The sequence below is a fragment of the Poecilia mexicana genome, unplaced genomic scaffold, assembly GCF_051168715.1.
Source record: "Poecilia mexicana isolate PSO_F unplaced genomic scaffold, ASM5116871v1 scaffold_15, whole genome shotgun sequence".
NCBI lineage: Eukaryota > Metazoa > Chordata > Actinopteri > Cyprinodontiformes > Poeciliidae > Poecilia > Poecilia mexicana.
In genome coordinates, this window is record NW_028263384.1 from 11,972,745 (window position 1) to 11,996,267 (window position 23,523).

The 23,523-nt window shown below is 38.0% G+C and overlaps 1 protein-coding gene and 1 long non-coding RNA gene across 3 annotated transcripts in view; both read right to left on the reverse strand.

Annotated features, from left to right (window-relative positions):
* The window catches only part of LOC148155309 (uncharacterized), a 63,100-nt gene extending 52,228 nt beyond the window's left edge, over nucleotides 1–10,872 (reverse strand). The window contains exon 1 of the long non-coding RNA XR_015765391.1: nucleotides 10,194–10,872. This is a non-coding gene — a long non-coding RNA (uncharacterized LOC148155309). The remainder of the gene's footprint in view (nucleotides 1–10,193) is intronic.
* Nucleotides 10,873–13,753: 2,881 nt separating this feature from the next.
* The window catches only part of ccser2a (coiled-coil serine-rich protein 2a), a 63,041-nt gene continuing 53,271 nt past the window's right edge, over nucleotides 13,754–23,523 (reverse strand). Inside the window, exon 10 of one of the 2 annotated variants that reach the window (XM_088013516.1) lies at nucleotides 13,754–21,066. In XM_088013516.1, the coding sequence (XP_087869642.1) occupies nucleotides 20,464–21,066 (603 nt within the window). In that variant the 3' untranslated portion in view covers nucleotides 13,754–20,463. The remainder of the gene's footprint in view (nucleotides 21,067–23,523) is intronic. The other variant, XM_088013517.1, reaches the window with a different exon arrangement.

Sequence of the window (23,523 nt, forward strand, 5' to 3'; positions counted from 1 at the left end):
AAAGAAAAGTGACAAATTAATCTTGGACTGCCTGGCGCCAATATGAGCTGGTTGTGAGAAGTAATTTCTCCTCCAGCACAACACACAGAAACAAGCTTTCAAAAAAAAAGCATTGATTTTAATAACTAACTTATAGTTGGTCTCAGCAATAACCATCTCAAATTGGAGCACAATTACATTTATGTTGATTTCAGCAAGATACTGTATACATTTCTGGCTGAATCCAAGTAAACAGTCTTTCACAAAGCAACAGAAATCACTCCACACTTTTGGCCAGTGCAATCAAACACCGGACAGCAGCATTGGAGTTGCAGATATTGTCTGAGTAGAAACATAATGAACTAATAAATGTGTTTTTTTGTTTGTTTTTTTTTATTGGATTTGGCCAAGCAAATATTTAAATTGAATTTTTTTTTCCAGAATAAAAATGGAACTAACATTTTTATGTTATTTCCATTCTAAAAATGGAAATAACATTTTTATATTATTTCCATTTTTATATACACATAAATGTGTAGAAAAATCACAAGACATTTAGTGTGTTAAAGAAAATGTAAAATATAAACTAATTTTGGACAACAAAGTCTGAAATCAGCTACTAAGCATAAATAAAAATACTTAAATGCACAAATGAACCAAACTACAGTACTTCAGTTCAACAAGACAGTTTTACGAGATGTAGAAAAGTGGGAAAACTTGTTTTAGCATTAAATAATTCTTGGGCCTCATCCATACTACAAGTTCCAGTGAGTGTGGCATAAATCTCATCATTTGTACCTGCCCACTTGGGTGCAATAAAGCTTCCTTCCTAGATATTTGTAATTACTGTGCATCCCTAAAGTGATCATAATACTCTCAAAGGACACAAAACTGTACAGATATTCTGGCATAAAATGAGTTTAAGCTTCCTTTGCAGTTTGTCTCCTGTTGGTAAAAAGCACATAAACCAGTAAAGTGTCTTCCTCTGTGAGGCTGTAGTAAAAACTGCAGGGTTTCCCCCAGTGTATTATAAGCCTGGCGGCCCACCATGCTTTACTAGCCCCACCGCCAGGCTAAGCGCTGCTTGTTTACGTTTATAGGGGGGGGGGGGGAAATCGGTTTTTTTTTTGTTTTTTAAAGCCGGGTCTCTTTTGCTCTTAGCATTTCACTAGCAGAGCAGATTTATTCCTAAATGATAGGTTTATAGTTTATGCATTTAAACCCGACAGCGCGGACCAATCACACCGCTGGCGCCTCTGCGCTTTGCCTCGCGCGCTGCCACTGCTCAGCGGGATTGCGTGCGCCTCCTTTCACTCAAACTGGACACAGGCTGACCTGTATGGATATTTACATAAACCTACTGTGAGGATTTATGATCCTTTGGAGAACTCTAGGTAAGAGTTTAAAACCTGCCGCGTTAGCTCTGGTTGCGCAGCTCAATGTGAACCGCAGGAATAACTTGTAGCAAATTCAGAGGCGCGTTGTGGAGCGGTGAGAATGATTTATCTTTGTGAACGAACAATTATATGCGGCGTTTACATCTCAACACGCTGCCCAGCGTGTGGCTCTGTGTCTGTCTTCCCTGTGCAGCGCTAACCTGATCATGCCGGTGAGGAGCTTTCGTGCTCTCCCCAGAGTCACGCATCACGCTGATTTTATATTATTTTATTATTATTTTTAGTATTATTTTTCCGGTTACATGATGCATCAAACTATATCAAATGCGTTGTCTACTTAGAGTTTATGCGCGCAGCGCACGGAGATCTGAGAAACTCGTCCCATAAACTCGACCAATTAAAACAGTTTCTGTAACGATTAAAAACTCAACATGCACGAAATGGAAGAGCTACTAATCCCACATTAGCAGCATTGAATTAAATCTCCTGTCTGTTGCCCATCTCTGCGTAGTGCAGGGGATTACCTCATCATGCAGGGCCGGTCCAAGGCTGTATGAGGCCTTGAGCAGAATCTGACTTAGGGGACCCTTTTGTTCCTAAAAATATCAGCACCTCTAACAGCTTCTATGTTAGATTTAGTGAAATATGGGAGAAGGGAGTAGTTTAATTGGCCAGTCTAAAAAGCAATAAGTTACAATCGCAGTTTACTAAATTGAATTTGTAAATTCAAAGATTAAACTCACAGCATCAGATTGTTGCTACGGTAACAAAACAATAACTATGAATATTGTTCTTTGAAGTTTTACAAAGTAAACTTCCCAGCTCCTTAAAACCTTGTATTTAAATGTTAAACAATTTAAAATAATTTAATTTATGTATGCCTAAACAATTGAATAAAATTTAACAGCATTGATAATCTCAATAAACAAGTGTTACATTTATGTATCTGTGGTCTGTTTTAAAATAGCATTTATGGGGCCCCTGAAGCCCTGGGGGCCTGATGGAGCCGCTGACTTAATTTGGATTAAACAGAAGTGCAAATTTGTTGTTTTTAGACTAGTTGTGGGTTTAAATAGCATTTCACTGGAGATCTTTTCCCATAACATATAATTACACAGTAATACTTTTACATTTTCTGTCAACTTATCTTTTAATACAAAAACACGGTGGACCGCCAGTGGATCGACTCGACGCCCCGACCACTGGGCTTAGCAAGTTTTCTGGGGGAAACCCTGAACTGTATTTCTTTGTGCAGTTGTGCATTGCCGTGGTTCAGAGGAACTAAAAATAGAGTAATACCCGTGCGTGCATGTCGATGAGGTTGAAGTGACTCACTTTGACAGATAAGAGGAATGTCAAGATCTTAGAACTGCTTTCTTTGTCAACCTTCCTATAAACCTGGACTATAGGGATGAACAGCATGGACGTAAGGACGTATATTTTGTGTCATTTAATGCAACGATAAAAACTACACCGTTACAAAGATATTTAGTAGCAGTAGGGCTTCAACCATGTCACTCCGTGTAGGACTCTGCAATAACAATTACAACTAAAGATGTACCCATCATCAAGTAGTTTACCTTTCATTTCCTCAGTTACTTTGACAATGCAATTGTTCCATTGAAGAGCACAAATCTGCATTCAATCAATCTTTAAAATGCATTGCTATTTATTGATTCAGCGCACCAACAGAAGGAGGAATGCTTTTCAAAGTACAAGGACAATATTTTGATTAGTGGAGCTGAAGACCCCTACAACAATTCTTGCTAATTTCCATGTTAAACATGCTAGTTATCTAAAAAAATAATAATAATAAATTGTCATGGAAATTTAGTATAATTGCATAACATTTAAGAAGTTGTATCTTGCACACAAATTTGTTCAGATGTTGACATCACTTAAAGATTAAGTTAAATCTAATCTCTTCATACTACAATTTTAATTGAAGTGCCGATCGGAGCCATGCTGAAATAGAAAAGGACTGCGTGGATGTGATGTTTGTAAGATATGCATTTCTTTTGTCACGCACAGAAATTATGCATCCCTTTAATATTTTTTTTGTCATTTAAAAAATTAACTGCTCTGATTTCAACACTCGTACAGTTATTTTGAATCAAACAGTGTTGGTCAGTACAACAGGGGATTTCAAGCTGGAGCAATGAATCCAACATTTGCAACTTAATTTCAAGTGAGATGGTACATGCATGGATGTAGAGTACCTTGCAAAATCTTTCAGTCAGTTTTTTCCCCTATGTTACAACCACAAACCGACAAGAAATTTTGTCGGATTTTTAAATAATTAACCAACAGAAAGTTGCAGATATTGTGAAGGAAAATTATGTATGACTCCGAAAACATTTTACAAATATAAATCTGAAAAGCATAAGAGTATTCAGTCTCCTGGGACCATACTTTGAAGAACAACCTTTTGTGGTAGGTCTCTACCAGTTTTCCACACCTACAGACTGAAATTGTGCCTATTAATCTTTACCTTCTATCTAACCTGACAGCTATTTTGCAGTCCATAAACTGCTATTTTCTAGTCTTGCCACAGAATGTCAAATGTATTTAAGTCTGAACTTTGATGGGCATTTCCAATACATGAATATTCTTTGAGCTGAACTATTCCACTGAAGCTAAGGTATAAAGTTGAAGGCTTCAGGGAACACAAACCTCAGTCCCACATTCAAGTGATTTGTAGTTTCCAAAATTGCTCTGTCCATCCTTTTTATAACTCTGACCAGCTTTCTAGTTTCTGTAAAGGGAAAGTCATTACCGTGTTTTACCATGACGATGGGGCTTTCAGGGTCTAGCACAGTGTTGGTTTATTACTGCAACACTGTGCTAAACCCTTGGCCAAATAGTTATATTTTGGTCTTATCTGACTACAGCTACTTGCTTGCTTTGCCCTTCACAGGGCATTGGCAAATACTTCTTTAAATAATGCCTTTTTTCTTCCCAGCAAATCCTTTTTTAGTCCATGTACAATACTTGCCCACTCGACAGATTCTCCTAAACTATACTATTGATCACCTAAGCTATTGATATGTGCATTTCCTATAGGGATATCATGGCCTCCGACTGTAACCCAAAATAATGTTCTTCTTTCTCAGTCAGACAGTTTAGGAGGAAGGTTGTGTTTTTAGTTGTATCATACTCTTAAAATCAATTACCCACAAATGACTAGTGCTTCAGGAAATCTATATGCTTTAAAAGGCGGCATTATTTTCCGGCCACATTGTGCCATAAAATAACACCATAAAGTGGCTATGCTACCTTCTTTTATCAAAATACAGTATATACTGCAAGTCTTCCATTTCTAGTTTAAGAATTGAATATTTTTCAATTCATCATTAACTCTTAAGTATTCCACTTTTGGGGTGCAAATTTACACATGAATGATTTACCCTACCTATGATGTAAATAATAAATAATAAAACATGCAAACACAGATCAAATTGTAAAATGTCCCTCTCTTTGGGATTGTACAATAAAAAAAAAAAAACCTTTTACTTGGTCACAAAAACAAAAAAAGCACAACATTTCTGAAATCAAATGCTTAACCAACAGAGGGAGGTAATTTGTTTTTCAGGTTTGCAATGCCCGTGGGAAAAAGAAGGTGATACAAGGCTCATTAAAGGTGATTTACACAATACATTTCAAACTAAGTGGGGCAGCTACACCTAGCAATTAGATGCCAGTGTGAATTACAGCATTTGAGCTCGACTGTTGTAAGGTAGAAGACACAAGTCAAACAGCTGTCGGGGGATCCAATTATAGACATGTTTCTCTCCCTAACACCCAAATGTTGTACCAACACCACCTCAGCCCCCCCAGACGTCAATTCACAAACTACCTTCTGACTACATTCAAGTTAAGCCGTGTTGCCTCCAGCGTTTGTGAATATTTGAAAGTATTGCCCCAGGAAAAGAGCGAGGTTGGCATTTCTCCTTCAGAAGCAGACCGACAGTGTCACAGTCTCTTCCTGAAAACACTGAATAAAAGTAAAGAGGCCCTCTGTGCTTTTACAGCTGCTACAATCTTCAGGAACCTCTCATTTGCCTTGGTGCAAGCAGGTCAAAAAGTTACAAGTACATCTAGAAAAATGACCATCATGAAAAACTTCAGTATTTTTTTGCCTTTTATGAAGATTCATTACATAGAGAAATATTTCAAGCTCTTATTTTGGTTGTTATAGCTTACAGATAACAACCAAGTCTTATTGAGTTAATTAATTATTAAAAACACCATCTCCATAAAGTTTGTCAGCAGAAGGAATCATAAAATGCTCTAAAGTTTCCAGGTACATAACCTGGAATTCAGAAATGCAGTGGACGGGGACAAGCTGATGGCATGCCACCCCAAGTCATCACTGATGGTGTAACCTTCACACTAGACTTCAAACATAAACTGTACGACTCTTCTCTTCCTCTACAACCTTGATTTTCTAAAGAAATGCCAACTTTACATTCATCTGAAAATAATACTTAGGACCTCTTTTCAACAATCTAGTGCTTTATCCATTTATCCCAAATAAAAAGTTTGATATCGCTGCTTCAACGGAGACTTCACACTTGGAATGCAACATTTCCAACCCATGTACAGAAATTATTATATATATATATATATATATATATATATATATATATATATATATATATATATATATATATATATATATATATATATATATATATATATAATTAATATGTTATATATTAATTATATAATTATCTATTATATGCATAAGTGCTAAACTCCAACCTGGACGTATTCATTGTGATGCTCCCTCAAATTCTTTCCTGCAAAACTGTTTTCCTTCCACTCAACTTTCTATGAACATACTTGGATAAAGCAACCAGCTTCTTTAACAGTGGTATTTTGACAATGACAATGTCTTAACATCTGTTAAGTCATTAGCTTTACCCATGATTGTGCAACCTACTCCTAATCCAGGCAGAGGCCATTTAGAGACTGAAGGAACCGTTGCAGGCGTTTTGAGATAATTAACTGATTACAGTGTCACACAATGCGTTCCAAGATTACAATTTTTCATAACATCCTAATTTTCAGAGACATTTTAGGTCTTTATTATCTAAGCCAGTCATTAAATTTACAAGAAATAAAGGCTCAAAAATATTTCACTTCATGTGAAATCAATCTATGAGCGACTACGTTCTGAAATGAGAAGAAGGTAAACAAAAAAAACCTCTTAATTTTAGCACCAGGGATTTACAATTTGTGTAAAAAATTACATTTTGTTACCAGCTAACGGATTAACAATTTTAATATTTGCAATCTTAAAGAAAAAGAAACAAAATACTCCACAACTCGGAGCTTAATTGTAGACGCATCGTGATTTGGGCTCTTGTTTCAATCATTTAATGGCATTTCATATTCGTAATCAAGATGGATAAAAGATGACTGGTGTCACTGCATAATGATGTAATGGTCATGCAGCATCGTTATCATAATCCTTTCTGCATTAACCAAAATCCAGAATACCAGCTGTCTGCTTCAGCAAAGGCATCCTGCAACATGATCGAGTGCATTATGAAACAACTCATTTAGCCAACACTATTCTCTACATTAACCCCGTTACAACACGCCAGGGATTAAAATTACATTCTGTCCTAAACACCATTAACAGTGCCCCGTTTACCTTTTATGCACCACTCACCACATGCTGTGCCTAACACAACCCGATGCTTTTAAAAATAGCCACCTCTTAGTTTAGCATCAGCGTTTATCATTTACACTGCGCTGCGTTAATTGTGAATAGCATGACCCCTTCATATGTGAATGTTACGGAGAGTATTTCCAACTGCTACTTATCAATGACTTGTCCAACATTTTCCATATATAAATCATAAACCCCAACATTTGGGAGAGATTGCTGACGGGACTTTCTGGCCTGCCCCATGAAGGCGAGCAGTTTATCAGTAAATTACCTGGAGGACAGGTCTACCTGGTGGACCGAGATATACGGCTTCACTTGTCTCAAAAGTAAATCACCACTGATTGATTAAACGGTTAAGCTCGAAATATGATTCTATGTCAGGCTTGACATAAAACTGAAAAATAAATGAAAAACATTTTATTAGCATTGCCAACTCGTCCAATTTTTATTCTACAATGTGTCTTGGCAGTCCTGAAAATGAGGGAAACTATTCTAACCGTTTTATGAATAAACAAGGGACAAGTTCAAATGAACCATGAAAATCACATCACTGTGTTCCTCTAATTGATTTTTAACTGGCACTAAAATTCAAATTTACAGCTTTGATTTTAAAAATTGGTTTTCACTTTAAAATAAATCATGGGGTGTTGTCCATTTGTGTTCCAAGTGGATTGCTGAGTTAGCACCCAGGTGATGTGCAGACTAATGGCACATTGAACATGATGTGTGCTGAACCCTGAGTTTGCTATACATCACAGATTTCTACTCCAATGTGTATGGACTCCACACTAGAGTTGCTCCATTCGTCAGTAAAAGCTCAGATCAAAGATCATCCCATACAAAAAAAAAAAAAAAGAAAAATGCTAGCTCTTGCACTGAAACGGAAGAGAAAAGCAACTGAGGTTGTCCACATGGTATCCTGTCTGTCTGAAAATAAAATGCTCTCCGTCTACTGGCCACAAAGTTCCACTAAACTGAGTTTTGGCCACAGAAGTGCTGTGACCCACTACTGAGGTGTTTAACTGCCACAACTGGGAAATAAATTCAGAGGCAGTACCTTGTTATAACAAGAAACTTTCTTGTTATTGTGAGATATAAAAAAAATGTTCCCCTGAAATTTTAAAAGTCATAAAAGGGGCACCCTCCGACTCTCTGGCTTCTTATTCTCTTTCTTCCAGATGTCACTTAAACATCCCAACAAGGTGTTGCTGTTTTACTGTTACAGTCGTTCTTGATTAAATGAGAATAATTTTGGTTTAATGAAATATCAATCACGTTATAATCGACCATCTCCTTACAAACAAAAACTCATCATGGTGAACTACTGCTCCTGAATTTATTTCCTACTTCTAGAGCTCTGTGATGTGTTTCACAAACTTTTACACAATCCTGAGCTTGCATTTTCCACAAGCTTAGCAGAAAGTGACTAGACCGCCTCTACCTGCCCACAAGAGTAACAAAATACACACAAAAAAGTTGCCAGATGCATCCATTTTGTGGCAATGTGGAAAAACTATCCCAGCCCATCAGGCAGCATGCAGAGAGAACCCAATAAATTAGTAAAATCACTGAAAAGCTACATTTTGATAATTACATAAAAGAGAAACTCATTGTACAGATTCATTGTATACAGTGTGAGATATTTCAAGAGTTTGTGTCAATTTTTGGTGATTAAGGCTTACAGCAGACAAAAACCCATATGTTTTAAAGAAAAAAATATTTCATGCATACCCCCCTGCAGAGAATCTCCCAGTCGAGTACAGTGTTGCCTCGGTCATTGAAGTAAATGGTAGCCCACGTCTGGCAGTGTGGGCAGATTTCATGGTGAAAATTGAAATCGGCATCTCCATAATGCTTCTCAGTAGAGCTAAGCATTAAGTATCCTAAAATGTCCTTGTAGACAGCCAGGCTGACTTTAGACTTTTAAAACGCAGAGAAAAGCAAAAAAAAAAAAAAAAAAAAAAACAGCAGAAACATTGTTCCCCAAATAATCAATGACTGTGGAAATATTAATCCTGTCCTCAGGCATTTAGGGTTCTGTTTACCCAGCTCCTCATCCAGACTCTGGACCTCGATTTCAAATTTCTGCTGGTTTAAAAAAAGGATTTTGGACCACTGCATAACAGTGCAGTCACTTCAGCTCTGATTTGCTCCTGGCTCAGGAGTGACTTGACACACAGAATGCAATAGCTGTAGCTTTGTTGCATGTGCTGGACAACGGTGGCTCTTGCAGCATAGACTCTCGCCACAATATAAACCTTATGAATTGAGCCTGAACTCTTGAATGGGCTTTACACACTTCTTAAGAGGTTTTTCACTTGTGTCGTTTACCAGACTTCAACCCTCCATTAATATGCTGCAATAATGCACTATAAAGTTACCCACATAACTGTGAATGGCCAGAACACGTCTGTATTAAAATGTATATAGGTTTTTTTGTTTGATTGTTTTTTCAAGTTGCTATTATGTACTCTATTCTGAGAATCTAAAGTATTGTGTCATTAGCTGTAAGCCATAAATTTAACAGAACACTGGAAATAAATCCATGTGTGCATTAACTTTTACTTTTAATTGAAATTTACTTTTTGATCTGAATTCGTGAAATTGAGGGTTCTTACTTTTAAAAAAAAACACCTCATCCATTGTGCACTTAGTAAGATGAAAGTCTATTGTTTTATTTGAAATTTGCAAACCAACCTTGCACATTAAGATAAAAAAAAAAAACGATGCATACATATGATCTCCCAGCTTTGTGCAGGCAGTAACAGGGCGGGAATTATGAACACGCGGCGCAGCAGGCAGATTGAGCTCAAGGCTGAGTCGACGACTGCAGCAGCTGTAAACAGTAATCAGCAGTTCCACACGAGAAATTACAAGATGAAGAACAGCAAAGCGCGCTGTAACATTAAACCTGATGATATGAGCAGAGCTGTTGTTTCAGCACCCCGAGCCATATTTAGTTTAGCCATAAAACCAAGATCACAAGAAAAAGCAATCATCCCGAAGGGGACGGCTCCAAAACCAGTTGAGAATGTGGATTAATCGAGTCTGAATCGGCGAAAACACATTACACTGATGAAGCTAGAGACGTATTAACACAGAGCATAAGCAGCTATAGCAAAATAGCAGAAACTCACCTTGATGAAGAGAAGCTGTCGTTTCATATTTTGGTCCCAGCTGCCAAAAAGGAAACTCTGCTTCCAGCTTGATCTGCCGTTGGAGGCCGCAGCTGCTTCAATTAGACTCCAACTAAGAGAGGCGCTCTCAAATATCATAATTCATCTAACCGACTCCACTGGTGCTTCACGTTGGCACCAAAGTCATCGATATCGGTGACAAATGTGCTCGGAATAGTTCCATGAATCCAGCAAAACAAACTGTTGGGCTGCAGCTGCCTTACAGACAAGTGGAAGTTTAGACCAAGATGATCCCACACACCGACCTATCACCTTCCCTCCCAACTGGTTGGCTGGACAATTAACTGGTTGTTTGGTATATTTCCCCTGTAACTAGACCTTTGCAGTCACATTTGCTTTTGTTCCAGTAACAGAGACAGCTGCAATTAATAACATAATTAATGACTCACAGAGGGACAGTATAGCTGGCATGCACTACAAAAGTCGACTGTCTGAAAGTCACCCTTGTTTCTCTACAGTGGTATATATTAGCTCAGTTTCCTCTACAAATATGCGCAAAACTTTGACAATATTCCGCTAATCTCTAATTTTGCAATTGCTGTATTTTCATTAAAATTCATTTAAAGTTTGTTCAGTAACAAGTCAATAAAAAAATTATGCTTCATGATCCTTCAACTACTTCCTGTTCTCTTCTTCTTCTTCGTGGTTTGCGCCGATGGGCTCTTTGCGCCTACGGCGCTGACGTCACATCCGCATGATCAAAATGCGTTTTTCTTGCTTCCATTTTGAGTTACTATGACAGCTAGGAAAGAACATTGTATTTCAGAAGCAAATAAAGCAATACTGCGAACATTGTTGTCTTCCATATATAATGGGCTTTTAGTTTTCATGGTTTTCCAAGCGATCCTGAATTAAGAAGATGGTGGCTTATAAATATTCGTCGCTACAAGTTAAAGCTAACACCGCATAGTAAAGTTTGCAGCCTTCACTTCACTCCGGATTCTTCAGCCCAAAGTTTCCGAGAGGTGGGCGGAAGTTCGGGGGGGTCGGGGGGCTGGAATGGATGGTAAATAGGAAACAATATACTGTATAGTAAAGACAAAATTACAACAGAAAATACTGTCTAGTTATCAAAAATAGTAGACTCTAATGTGCATTAAAACACAACAGATGACGGTTTATATGTGGAAAAAATGAACATGCAAACTTGTCTGTATAGCAAATGAGGATTCAGATTGTGATTGTAAAATGTTTGTGTTTTTTTTTTTGGAAGAGGCACATGTGTCCCTGTTTTCATTCAACTATCAAAACAGACATTGGAAAACTGCATTGTCTGTTTTTCACTCAGACGTTGCAGTTTTAAAAAGATAATCACTGTACTTGAAAACAGCAATAATTTTTATCGCAATTAAATAAATTTTAAGGTGTTTCCCCACCTGCACCAAACTACCAGGTTAACTGAAAGTTATAATTTCCAAATCAGAAGATTTTGAAAAAGACTGCCAACATTCATATTTTTAAAATGTATATCAGGTGTCTGTTGCATGTTAGTTCAGCAATTCAAGCGTTGCCTAAACTCATAACATAATCATTGGACTGTTTTGTTACCGAAGGTTATAAAGGACCAAATGAGATTTAACATGTCTGGTGAAGTTTCAACAAAGAGTTTTGCCAATAAACAAAGATTCGGTCCTGTATAATAAACGTGGACCCGGTCCAATACAAATAAACAGCAGTCATGACAAAAGGCAGAAAATTTTAGATAACTGTTTAGATTTGAGACTGACAACAACTATGTGAAATATTATAATATTGCCATTTAAGGACATTTTGGCACAATGGCAAAACAGATGTGCAAATGAGGGAAATATTTTTGCATAGGACAGTATGCGAAAATTACCTCTTAAAACAGCCAGAGCAGATAAGCTTAGGAAAGTATTATATTCCTATTAGGACACACAATTTCAATGTCTACTGAGCCGCTTTTCACCGACTCAACCTCAGGTAATGAAGCTGCCTAGAAATTATTCATGCACAGATATGAAGAGTTTTTGACTTTCAGGCAAAAGAATTTCATGCATAAATGATAAAATGGAATTCTTATTTGGGTTTACTTGATGCTATTTTTTAAAATGCACATGTGGGATCTTTTCAACAACCCTTTCTGGAATGAGAGACGCACAAATAAATGAACAGAAGATTTTATGTTTTAGAGCAGTTATTTTACCAGAGAGCAAAAAGTAAAACAACAATTTGTACTTGAAAAAGATGGGAATATCCAAAGGTGGTGGAGAATGACTGAGCTAAGATTCTGTGGGTCTTCCAGATCCAGACAGACAAGATAGTAATGGCGAACCAACCGGACATTGTGGTGGATAAACAACAGAGGAAAGCTGTTGTGGTGGATGTAATACCAAGTGATTACAACATCAGGAAAAAGGAGCACGAGTTCCTCCTCAGTGTCTGCCATCCTCTTACTATTCGTTTCTGAAATTGCCATACTGAGCTGTCACTTTCTGAACTACCTGCAGCTCAGAAATTACTGCTGAGGACGTTTTCAGCACTTTTGACAGCATATGAAAAAGACTCCCTTTCCCCTTTCTAAAGAAGCCCTTTTCCCTGTAATCTCCTACTTTTTAATGACAGTGTCACTCTGCTCCTTGAGCTGGGCAAATTGTTACCCGGCCATCATATCTGAAGAGAGAACTTCATTATTTAATGTACTACATGCAAGGAGGAGGCTGCATGGACAGTAATGAAAAGGGATGAGTCATGCTACTTACTTTAATTTGATCTGTCAACATAAAAGAAAAAAAAAAAAACAGTAATGTAGTTATAGCCAAGCCTTCCTGTCATTCCCAGCTTCATGTTATCTTTAAATTATGTTTTCCTTTTTGAAACTTGAAGGAACCAGATTTTATTTGTGATTACAAATCAGGCCTGGAAATGTCTACCAAACTGTAGGATGGATGAATTCAACCCCTTGATACTCACCAGTCATAAGAGTGGAAAGATATTCAAGTCATCTTTAGGTATATGTGTGGACATTCATAGTATACTTCAAGATGGAGTTTAAATTTGGCTCTTTAATACATTTTTCTCTAACTGTGAGATGTTATGATATAACATTTGCCAGATTACAGTCTGAAATTCACTCGGGTACAAATGCCCTCATTTTGGATTTCAGAGGGAAAGGAGGGTCTGAAGAGTCAAGATGAAGAACTGAATAAGGAAAAATGGGCTAAGAAATCAAGAATGAGCTTTTAAAAAAAATGTACTGAACCATCAATATTAAAATTATGACATGTGCAGCTATTTTACATTATTTGTATCAAAATCTAATTACATTTAAAAAAAAACATGGATGGATTTGGGGAAAATTTAAAGGCATGGCACATTTTTAATCTGACAAAAAATATATAGAATACATTTATAATGAGGAAAGTGATATGTTATGGTATTGTACTCGCTTTAGGTCTTTTTTCACCGCTTCTGCCATTAGATGAGGTTCTGTGAACTAATACAGAAATAAATTGACAAAGAAATTATCTCACAGCACATCTGTTACAGAATCAAACTTTATTCTTAAAGAAATACCAGCAACAGGGAATAAAAAAAAGACAGAAGAAACTGAGAATCTAACTTCTTGAGATCAGCAGGTTCATTTTTCTTTGAGTTTAATGACTTGTGTGCGTTCACCTGTGGCGTCTCGCTGATCCCGCAGCGTCACATTTCTTTTTTTACTCACACTTCTTCATCCATCTAAGACAAGCTGCTCACATCAAAATAGCATTTTAAAGAACCAGAAATAAAATATGGAAAAAAAACATGTTTTTTTTTATTTAGAACTAGGTCATTGCTTTTATATCATACAAAATCCAAACTAAAAAAAAAATCCCACTGAAATAAATGACAAATTTTGCCAACTTTCCATGTACAACTAGTGCAGCGTAAAGTGCTTCATATATATTTAGAAGCATTATATGCTTTCTTTTTCTATTTGCATAAACTGATGCTAAAAATTCAGTGCAACATTCTGCCTTTTTTTTTTTTTTAGTATTGCACTCTACACTGGATTGAGGCTGCAACAGCTGAGAGCAGCTGATATAGTAGATAATGTACAGCAACCTTGCATAATATGGGAGAAAATACAAATCGCTCCACTGTTGAGCATCATCTGTAATCACTGCAAAACGTCTAGTTGGTGGTTCAGCTCTGACGAACTTGATAAGACGAGCATTTGTCTTATCAAATGAATTTCACGATGTACGAGAAATAGCAGGTTAGGAAAATCCTGCTGCTGCAAGAGCAGTAAGATGAGCAAATTCATACTTTCACTATCAAACTTTGAGTTTTGTCTTAAACCTGTGAGCCAGTTTGTTCTGTGTAATCAGTCTTACTCATTTTACCAAAAGAACAAAATGCCATGGTCATTTTTTCCTACTTTTTTTGTATTTGTAAAGCATTACTTCATTAGAATAAGGTATACCTTTGCAAAAACAAACCCCCCATCTGTACCTATATCCATTGACATCACATAAGGCATAAAGAAAAAGATCAGTGTTTATATTGCTTTTGTATTTTTCCATTTTTTACTTGTAGATTTTTAAGCAAATATGTTTTTTTTTAGAGGTTTACTTAATAGTTTGTACAGCCGTAGCAAAATGTTTCAGAACATTGCATGAGTTGGTTACATTTGCCAATGATAAAACACACGGAAGTGTGAAGTCGGCCAGACCAGACTGGAATGACCGGCTTTCATCATTAACCAATCAGAAAAACTTAAAACATATTTGACAATCATTGACGTTGCCATTTGCTTTCACTTTATGACCCAAAGCCGTATCCACCGCAACTTAAGAGTCAGGTAAAGCATGTAATGTTACACCCTTAGTAATGCAAATAACATTTAAATGCTTCAAACCTCAGATCAATTATGTGAAAAGTCACTGGTCGGCCTCGACTTCTCCCAAATGTGCCTTTTATGAAATTAGCAACCTAATTTGGCAGAATTTGCTGATTCCACCTCCCCCCCCCCCGTCATGATACTTTTATTAAAAGTATGAGACCCATGCTTCATTACCCAGCTGTGGTTTTTAATTGTAATTATATTTCGGTTAGTAGCTTAAAAAACACACAGCTGGATAGTAAAGATGATCAAGTGCTGCTGAGGTGGCTATGGAATAGCTGCCTCTTAAAATCAGAAGAGCCAGTTAATCTTTTCCTCCTAGTCATGAGCACATGAGGGGCTAGTAAAAAATATAGTTTTTATAACAGCCTTCAAATCAAACATTAAAAAGAATCCCTTTATTTCTCTATGAAATTTCTATAGTTTCATTTGGATAACGTCATGTCCTGTTTTTTCTTTTTTCCAATTGAAATGTCAATTGCATAATTGGCTATGAAATCAAAGCAAAGAGCTCAAAGCTATTAAATTAAATTATGCGCAGCAAGTGTAAGTGCCTACTTTTATATGTCGAGTCTATAAATGTATCCATCTTTGACATACAGTAAAGACAACATATCATACCACTTTGTATCTTTTGTGTTGCTTCATTGTAAACCTGAAACATCAACAAATTTGTTGTTTGTAAGTTCAGAGATGTCTCCTGGTTGCCGTTTATCGTTGCATGGCAAAAAAAAAAAAAAGCATCTTCAGAGATGCGTAAAAGCCTAAAATAAAGAAAAAATAGCGCTGCACTCTTTTGTCATTAAGTGTAATGATGCAGAACCTTTATATATATATATATATTTTTTTTTTTTGCTCAGTAGCTTTGTAATTTGTTGGCCTTAAAACCACATCCCATATTCTAATTAATCAAATTTGGTGCTGCAGCTTTCTGGTTGTTCAAGTTTTTGCTACAGCGCAGCTAGCGTGACTGATTGGCCTGATTGCTGAATTGAGCACAGTCATTGATTTGGAGATTGGGAAAACAGAACGACACAAACCCATTTCACTTGGCATGGGTAGGCCTTGGAAAACACATCGCTCTCCCTTGCTCTCTCTCTTTCTGTTACGGACACATGCAAATGCTGGCAGCCAGAAGTGTCTGGAGATGCATATATACAAACTTGAGCAAACATAACAAGCTGCACTGATCTCCTATTTGGCATCGCTGAGCGACCCAGGTGACAGGATCAGGCTACTCTCTGGACCCCAATGTGGATAATATCCTGAGCATTTTGTGTACCTGCCCACAACATTTAGCCTATCAACATCATCCATTATAGCATCTCATCCTTTCCCTTTTCGTTGTTTAACGCTGTGTGTTTTCTTTTCTCCATCTCTGTTTCCAATTTAATTTGGGGTAAAAAAAAAAGTTTTTCTTGGCTTCAAAGAGCCCTGTCCACCGCTTGGCTGGTTTGGCACAATGTCGAGCCTTCCAACAGGTAAACATGCTTTGTCTGTTGTATAAATTCTCACTCTCGCTCTCACACACACACAAGTCTCTGCCCACTTACAGGGTAATCTAAAGAAATACTTGTTTTCATCTGCAGCAGGATCAGTTTGAACTAAATTAACTCATTTGTGTCTTGCCAAAAATATTCACTCCGCTTGAACTTTTTCAGATTTCATCACAGGCAGAAGATCCCTAGAAGCCCGTAGTTACTCTGGAGGAGCTGCAGAGGTACACAGCTCAGGTGGTATGACCTGGTAACAGCAAAATTATTAATTTTGCCTTCCACAAATTTGGGCTTTTTCACAAAAAAAACAAACAAAAAAAAAATTGCATAAAGAAGACATAAGAAATCTCGTTTGGAAGCAGCGTCGGTAATTACAGCTGCTAGTTGATCCTACGAAACTCAGTGCGTCTGTCACATGAACTCCCGCTAACAACATTAAAGACGGTGGCTGTAGCGCAACAAAATGCGAAGAAGTTCCAAGGATGCACATGCACCGTGTGGGAGCCGTGAGGGACGATGCGTGCGTTTTCTCCGACTGTCATCTCTCTTTGAGTTCAGCAACACTTCCTGTACACGTGCGTCTCAGCATCTCGCTTAACAACGCACACACGCTACGCTGGACCGGCGTGTGTGTGCGCGCGCGCGCGTGTGCGCCTGTCGCACTTCGTCTGCGCGGGGTGCATTATTGGACGCAGTAGACCGGACACCGCTAGAGGCGTACAGCGAGCGGTCACGCGGCGTGACAGAGAAGAGAGCAGCGTCGCTGTCAGAAGGCCTTTTTAACACACTGCTGCTCTCCATTCGGGGACACTTCATGAGCGTTTGACTGGGGAAAGGACTCTGCGAAGGGACGATAAACACAGCTCTCCAAAAACACCCGCAGAGAGACCACTGAAGCCCCAGAGGCTGGCTACCTGAAAACACACCGCTAATACCTCTGATCTATCCGAAGAGATGTGCGAAGAGGAAAAGAGGAGGAAATAGAAAAAAAATCTGCTTGGATCCTCCAACGGATGTTCAGATAGAGTAAGACAGCAGCTTTACTTCTTTTTTTTTTTTTTTTTTTTTTTTTTTTTATGAATCCCTGTTATTGTTTGATGCTTAGGATTAGGGTTGGCAGAAATATGGTTTGATATGTCACCTGAATAAGAATATTGCTTCTTTTTTTTTATTAATAATTATGGGGGCTTTTTTGTACCACTGACTCTGTTTCAGCATGTGAAACATTGAACAGCTGTCAACAGGTCTGCTCAGACCAGAGAGCTCCAGCAGCGGGTTTTCATCAGGTACTGCCCACCCACTAGCTATAGCAAATAAGCAGTATCAAGGTGAGATGTTTGCCTGAAAAATGTCAATTTGTTTTTTTTTTTAGAAAAAGAAGAAATGCATTTTAAATACAACACGGACCTCAAAATATTGGAAAAGCATGTAATTGTTATTTTATTGTTGAATATTGAGCTCTAACTGAACTTAACAGCATTGTCTTTGCTCTGCTCTTTCAAAACAATGTCCACACTGTAAGCTAGCTCCAGCATATTGGGTCTTAAAGCCTAGGTTTCCTGGTTAATTATAATATACTAATTAACCAGCAAAATCCAAGCAGCCTTTTGCCATCGTGCACATAATGCACAGATGATTGGAATTCAAAATAATGTACAGCTCTAATAACAACAAACATATATTTTGTTAACATATAGTGGAAGGAAAAAAATATATAAATTAATCATTATCAAAATATATTAAAACAATTTTTTAAAATGACAAATAAAAAAGGAAATAAGTTATGCCCAATTTCATTTCATAAGGAAGTCTTGTTCCTCCCGGGTTTGAACATGGACAGAGACGACCAGCCAACAGAAGAACAACCCGTACACAGATTGCTGCTCAGATGAGAAACTCATGCAGCTTAGAGCAAAACTAAATGCTAACCAAACAATCTGCATTCAGTGTACTTTTACAAGTAGATTGCTGAAATTCAAAAGTACCCTTCCTTGGTAAACAACTCAAGGCACATTTGTTTGTTTGTTGCTGCTGTTTTTCTCTCCATTAGCAGTTGCAATTAAGCCAATAAGTGTTCACTTTACAAGGCCGTAAAAGCTGAAGAAGTGCAAACTACATACCAAAATAATGAGTTCTGCGATGATGCCCTGTGGTTTGGTTTACTTAAAACCATATCGTACGAGTGGTATTTCTCATTGTACTTACGCATTTCTGCGAATTACATTTAAATCTCACTTGTAGTTTATTCCTCGTTCACTTTCATTTAGATCTTAATTCATTGCTACTTAACTGTCAGATTATAACGTCGGATCACATGAAATCCCTCAGCTGACCTCTTCCTGAAAGGTATTTATTGGAGGCACATAACTGCAGCGCTTCATAGAAGACTATGACTAAAATATAGAAAATGACTCAGTTTCCGTAGCCGGTCATGAAAGAAACTAAAATTACAAAAGCACAAAGTGTTCTCTTCTTAAATTAGATCATTTTAAAGACACTTTTTTTTTTAACTTTTATATTTCTGTATATAAACTAAATCTGTTTGTTTTCTAAAGTCCCTGAAGATTACATTCGTTTTGAATCTCTCGCTATGCTATTAAAGTAAACCGAATTTGATTCAATCTTTGAATAATGGGAACAAATTGCTTGCAACTTCCAATACTTGGGGTTACTTGGGACATGTTATGAACTTTATTCATTACGTCTACTTTAAATCAACAGATCTGGTTCTTTTTTTTGCCCTGTAGAACTGATTTCAGGGTTTGGATGTTAAAAAAAGAAATACTTTCTCTAACATTGAGTCAATAAAACTTACTATTTTCTTCTTAGTGTTTTCTACTTATGCACACTCTCATGCCTTTAAGCGTAATTACACTGATGTGTTCTGTTACTTTGACTGGCACACTGTTATTGACACGGCTTCACTAACAGATGGGTGTTGTTTTTCTCTGCCCCTATATTTACATCATAAAGCATTTCAACGGAGGGTCGGCGACCCCTTTAGCTAATATGTGCAGAGTTTGTAATGTTTACCCGAAAATATAAGCACAGTGCAGTGAACTGAGCTACAATGATGCACACACAGCTATGGTGGGGGAGCCGATTTCCTTTGCTCTTCAAAGCCCTTTCAGTCAGCATACGAACACACCAACAAACACGTTTACACACGCACATATTCTCTGTCCGGAAGTGACAAGCTTCAGAGGGCTTTGACAAATTAGCTTTTCAGTCTGCTGCTGTGCTTTTCACTTTTTCTTTCGCCCTCCTCCTCCTTTTATTTATTTATTTATTTTTTTCCGGACTCAGTCTCACTTCTTGTTTTCGCTCCCGTTTCCCCCCGGGCCTTCTAAGGCACAGCAGAGGTCACAATCACATCGACTCTGTGTTTAAAAACCAAATGCACCTGTGTGTCAAAGGGCAAGGCTGTCTAAAGTCAACAAGTCCTGGGATCTTAAACGGGACATTAGCCAGAGGGTGTTGCAAAGAAAAACAAAACAAAAAATGTCAAGTGCAAAGTGTGAAACTTGTTTTCCTCCACCTTCAGTATTCATTGACATGTGCAAAGCTAATGAAATTGACTTGTAATATAAAATCCATTCTGAATGACACATCCTACCATCTAGTTTTGGCAGCCAACGTAAAAATTGCACCATTAGCAAGTCACAGAACAAAACTACTAATTATCGAGATAAGTCAAAGGAAAAGGAAAACTAATATGGCCTGGGGAGAAGAGGTTGAATTTCACTGACAATGTCATTCGCTTCCTTGGGGAATTATTTGGCTTTGGGAGGCAAGAGTGACTCAAAAGGATCCTGGCTGTCCCAAAGACTTTGAATGACACCTTCCCCAACTTTCCCTGTGAATTTCAGCGAGGCTCTGAAGTTCTGAGAGGCTGAAGAAGTGAAGTTTGACACAGCTTTGGAGCCTGCCCCCGGGGTTCGGCGTTGAAGCAGGGAAGGCCTCTCGTCGGAGGCGGCAGCTGCTTTGTCTGGTGAGCCGGAGGCCCCGAAGAACGGCCCGGTTTCAGAGAGGCCGAGCCGCCAGCACCGACTGAATCCGACGCGGGTGAAGACATCGGCTTGTGGATGCGAGGAGGCTGCAGGGTGCGAGGGCGAGCCGATCTCGGCGCGTCAGAGTTCTGTGCCGGCGCAGTGGGAGCTCTCTGCCCAAGCTGCGAAGCGGACGGAGGTGCTGACGCTGGACCGTCTGTGCCAGTTATTCCCCGTGGAGCGCAGGAGCGGGGGCGGCGCAGGTTGGTCCTGGGCAGATGACTCAGCTTGTCAGAGCCACCCGCCCCTGACCCGTCTACTTTAGTGGCTTCAAGAGGACGGTCATTATCTTTGCAAGTCGCTTCCTCTGATCTGCTCCGCGTGAGCTTACTGTGGCCCTCGGTGGGGGGAGTTTTTATTAGTCTTTCCTGGTGCGGCTGCTCGTTGAGATAGGGGTTGAAAGGCTGTAGCGTTCGAGGCTGCGGGAGAAAAAGGAAAAAGAATAAATAAATAAACCAAAAAAATAAAAAATAAAAAAAAAGAGAAAACTGAAAATAGTCATTGTTTCAGAGGTGGTGCGTTTTTGATCCCCATGGTAACCACGCTGCAGAGTATTTTGCTGCTGTGAATGAATTTTCAAATCAGAAAGCATACAAACATTCTGCCTTTTTCCCCCACTTGGTTGTTTACTCTTCAAAATGAAGGCTGTTTTCTTTGACGGGCCCTTCACCGCTCCCAAAACGGGGAAAAGCAACGACACACAGGACGGTTTAAAAACAAGCAGGGAAGAAGTTTTTCATGTTGGACTCTTTAGTTTTGGGTTCTGCTGAGCCATTTTGCATGAGGGGTTGTTGAACCACCTGACAATTAAACCAGAGATATCTTGGAGACAACAAAATCATAATAAATGACCATTTTTTCCTTCTAGAAGCTTACAGTTATAAACTGAAGCTAATTGTCTAAACCAGGACCGGTTTTGCTGTGATTTCTTCTTTCTGATCTCTTCACATTCCAGTCGTAAAAGAATCGTTTTTACAAAACAGTACAGTGGTTTTTCCACATCGTTCAGAACTTACGAAATTTTACATTTTACAGCAACAAACCTCAACATATCACATACCAACACCTTAAACATGCAAAAAGCAATATGCGGTGGAAAATAACTATGAACATCAAACATGCCGTCTGCATTTTAAAACCTGGTGGTGGCAGCATCATGCTGTGGGGATCCCTCTTTTTCAGCTGAGTCAGGTAAGCTGTCCCATCTGAAGGAAACGTCTTGCAGGACGTTAAAATAACTGATAAAACTATGGTGGGGTTCCACCTTCCAGTACGACAACAATCCAATAAGATGAATAAAATTTAAAGGTACTTATAGTACAAGTTGAGTGGCAAATTATTAGCATAACCTTTATTGCTCTTTTGTTCAAAATGACTTCATTTAGAGAAAAAAAAATACATAAACATACAACAATAGCTGCAAGATTAGATTGATATTTTTATAGATCAAAGCATATTTTATGTGTAAGGATGGCCAAGTCAAAACCTAAAATAAAAAATCAATTAAGAATCTACAACAAGTATTGAAAAGCATAGTTTACAGACACTTTCAATTCCCCCTGACTGAGATATTTTGCAAATAAAACTGGCTAAAGTTGTGCAATGCTGATAGCAATGTAGCCTAATAGCTCCAATGAAGGGTAGAGCTACACAGTGTTGAGATGGGATTATCCCAGAAAATTCTTGTCACACTTTTCAGATTTCCATTTAGGAAAAACATAAAATTGCAATGTTATTGTTTAATACTGGAATCTGCTGCATTCAAGCAAATAAACTACAAAAGCTGACCAAATACTTAAACCCTGCTGGGGTTTTTTTTCTAAATATCACACACATTTATTGCAACAAATATTGAGATCCTACATATCTATCTTTTATAAAGATAAAATAATGCAGACAGATATTATTTTATCACTTTAAATCCCCACAAAAACTTCCAACTGTGCAGCTGTACTGTGATAAAACACAAATAAATTCAAGGGGCTGTATAGCACAGCAAGCAAACTTCAACTTTTCTTCACGTCCGCTTCAGATTTATTCCAGAAAAAAGTTGATTTGTGTTCATATTCTAAGTAGCCCGGAACATCAATAAAGACACTTCATGCTGTTTCTAACATGAGCCGTTGAGTTTCACATAGATCTGTGAACTATCAGTGGCCGTCAGATTTTACCTCTGGATATCTGAGCATCTGGTCTTTTGGGATCTTTGTGCCTTGGCAGGATCTTACAATATTCAACCCACCTGAAACCATGAACAGCTACTAATGAGCCTGAATCCCATCTTAGCACAACTTTGCTCCTCTGAGTAGAAGGTAAGAGGATCTCAAAGGATGCGCACATATTATATATATATATATATATATATATATATATATATATATATATATATATATATATATATATATATATATATATATATATAGCTGCACTGGTCAGGTTTGCTGTGGATTTTCCCACCAGTGGTCATTTGCAATATTAGGCACCACAGCTCCATCTCCTGGTCCCCTGCCACACTGCAGCTTATTTTTGGACCAATTCTGCCAAGTGAAACTGTTGTTTTCTTGTCAAAGACTTGCAACTCAAACTGTCTTATGAATAAATGTTTGTGGTGCTTCTTGCGTAAGGGCACATTATCTTTGCCAATCCACTGTGTTATTAGTTTGTTTTTCCATATTCAGTGTCAGAGGGGAAGAACTCCTTGATGGCTCTAATAATTCAAAAGACAAATCACAATTAGCAGGAGATGTCACCATGCACTTTGCTAACAAGCGACATGAGCATAATCAACGAAGTGGATGAAACGCAACTTTTATCCCATTTCACGTTTTGATCTCATCTGCATTCACGCTGAGAAACTTTAAAAGCCGACTTTATTC